This window comes from Rutidosis leptorrhynchoides, chromosome 2, assembly GCF_046630445.1.
Source record: "Rutidosis leptorrhynchoides isolate AG116_Rl617_1_P2 chromosome 2, CSIRO_AGI_Rlap_v1, whole genome shotgun sequence".
Taxonomy (NCBI): domain Eukaryota; kingdom Viridiplantae; phylum Streptophyta; class Magnoliopsida; order Asterales; family Asteraceae; genus Rutidosis; species Rutidosis leptorrhynchoides.
The window spans coordinates 609,153,540-609,156,125 of record NC_092334.1 but is presented as its reverse complement, the minus strand read 5'-3'; the positions used below and the strand labels follow the sequence as shown (position 1 = coordinate 609,156,125).

The 2,586-nt window shown below is 32.1% G+C and overlaps 1 protein-coding gene across 1 annotated transcript; it reads right to left on the bottom strand.

Annotated features, from left to right (window-relative positions):
* Positions 1–492: 492 nt before the first annotated feature.
* Positions 493–2,268, bottom strand: LOC139893464 (uncharacterized). Its single transcript, XM_071876628.1, has 3 exons — positions 1,834–2,268; positions 1,414–1,477; positions 493–830 (listed from the first exon to the last, which is right to left on the bottom strand). Exons 1-3 carry the CDS (start codon positions 2,137–2,139, stop codon positions 661–663), a joined length of 540 nt encoding a protein of 179 aa, XP_071732729.1. The 5' UTR covers positions 2,140–2,268; the 3' UTR covers positions 493–660.
* Positions 2,269–2,586: the final 318 nt, after the last annotated feature.

Sequence of the window (2,586 nt, the reverse complement as noted above, 5' to 3'; positions counted from 1 at the left end):
GTTAAACCTTCTTCTTTTCTAAAACTAAATTGCACGCCCTACTCAAATTTTTCACGAATATATACAAATGTCTATTGTTGAACCTTCTATCTCCATATTTGTAAAGTTTTATAACTATGTTTAGCATCGTTTTGATTTTCATACAAGTATTGTATTGTAATCAGCGTTGGACATCCTAGGTGGCATGGCCACACCCACAACGCTCCTTATGGGCGTAGCGGGAAAAACTTTTGGGGCGCGGAGATAAAGCAACGAGAAGCACAATGATATTTCTTGGGATCTAATTGGTTAGTTCTATTTAATTAAAATTTTTTTTTCTTGCGAAAAACCTTTATAACATTGAAACATATTCGAAGATCAATAACTACTGTCGAAAGGACTAACAAGCTTAATAATATCTCAACGGTTGTCTTATATTTGCAAATTCCAGAAAGTGAAATTGGAAATCATGATTCTGCAACGACAAGTGACAACTTCAAGTCTACAATAATAAAACACTAAACTATATGTGAAAAAGCATCAACGAAACGACTATGAGATGGTATTTAGTAGCTTGAACATAATAGTCATCTAAGTTACACAGTCTTAAAAATATGTAGTTGGTATATATTATGATGTTTCCCACACAAAAATTATATACTCCAACATTCATTAATTTAATTAACCTGAAAAGAGTTTGGTAAAAAAGTTTCCAGATTTAGGCTTGTCCACACAAGCTACATGAACATATCTTCCAAGTTTGTCCACTTGCCTTGGCTCTCCTCTTGTGTCTTTCTTGCACACTTTACATGTTTTATCAACCCACCCTTCTTCTACATATTCACCATCAACTGAAAAAAAAAAAAAAAAGAATTAATTAGCACATATTACCTAGCTTATTACCAACTCAACATAGCCTAATGGTTAGGGTCCTTATCTTTACAACACGTCTCACATTCAAATCTTACTAGCAACATATCTAAGGGTTGTTACAAGAAGGGTCAGAAACAATCAAAACAGTCACCGGTCACAAGCAGTCACGGGACACCACTAGTTTGAAATTTTTTTGTAGAAAATATTCTTTAAATTCTATAGTACACTAATAAATTTAACTGTACGACACAAAATATTTTTCGAATTTAAAATTTTTCTTTTAAAATGTATAGGACACCACTAAAATTAACTACTCCGGACCCCAAATATTTTTTGAATTTGTAGTTTTTTAAACTAAAAACCACTAAAATAGTTTTCAAATATAATTAGTACTAAAAAAAATTGCAGGACCTTTTTGAGTTCTGATCCTAGAATCATCACCGGTCATGCCGCTTATGCCACGTATATATGAGTCGTGTAGCCTGAAGAGGGAAACCTTACCCGTTTACATAGCTTATTATTCAAATTCAGTGAATTCGTTTAGTTTGTTAATGTACATACCTTCAACGTAGGATTTGAAGAAATCTTTATACGTCCCTCCAATCTTTCTTCGAAGAGCGCCATACTGCAAAGATAATACAGGTTTCTTTATGGTTATTCATAAACACGTAACAAAAGAAAATTGTGACATCTTTACGTTGACTAGCCTATAGATAAAATTACAATACAAAATTTAGCTGAAAAGAAAACAATTCAAATCTAGAGGTATACTAAACTGCTTATAACATCATAACCTGTATAATTTGAAATCAATAACTGATAAGAACATAATATATAGACTTTGTGATCCCCTTATAAGATTGGGAAGAAAAAATATGACATTTATGTGGCAGTTCAAATCTCATCCACAAACACAAATTTTGACTCTTACTGGATCTTTATACTCATTTATGGTGTTCATGTTTTATTGAATTAATTTACCTGTTCCCTGCTCATTTGATCTCCAGATTTGGTTGCTGACCTAGCTTCTTCAATAAGCTGCGCATCTTCAGCTGATCTAACTTGAGCAAAATCTAGAGCTTCTGTCACACTTTCAAACAGATTTTGTTTTCTTCGTATCGGCTTTTCTTCTTCATCGTCTTTGTTACCTTTTTCTGTTTTTGCTGAAAATACTTTAAATTTGTAATAAGAATTGTTTGTGTTGATGTTATGTGTCTGTTTTGATAAAGTGAAGTTAGAAGTAGGAAATGCAGGTGATAATGGAAGTGCCCTTAGCCCCATCCCCATACTTTTGCTACTTCTTTGATGATATAAATAAAGTTATGAACCAAATTCACATATAAACTATCCTTTATATACTTTATTTATACTTTGACCTGTCAAAATTTTTGTTTATATAATTCACTTATATGATTATACAAATAGTTATTATCAATAAAGTTGTTTTCTTTTATATAATAAAACAACTTGAAGGCTGTAAACACATTTTAAAAAATAAAATTATGCTAAAATTTAACATTTGTGAATGGATTAGTTTGTATATTCATTTTGGATGGAGGGAGTGTAATCTATTGTCAAAGCAACTAGTTGATGAAACTTTTGGTGGTTATGTTTTCTGCTGAGTAGGACCATTGAAAGGCTGCCACATGTCAGTAAGTAATGTATGGTTTATGGAATGCTACGTGGGCTTTTGGCTGACTATTAAAATTGAGAGGAGCAGTTCCACTTGTCCTT

Coding starts and splice junctions, on each gene's coding strand:
- LOC139893464 (XM_071876628.1), bottom strand. CDS start 2,139: ATGGGGATGGGGCTAAGGGCACTTCCATTATCACCTGCATTTCCTACT. Junction 1,478..1,833: donor ATCAAATGAGCAGGGAACAG/GTAAATTAATTC, acceptor TTATCTTTGCAG/TATGGCGCTCTTCGAAGAAA. Junction 831..1,413: donor CTTCAAATCCTACGTTGAAG/GTATGTACATTA, acceptor TTTTTTTTTCAG/TTGATGGTGAATATGTAGAA.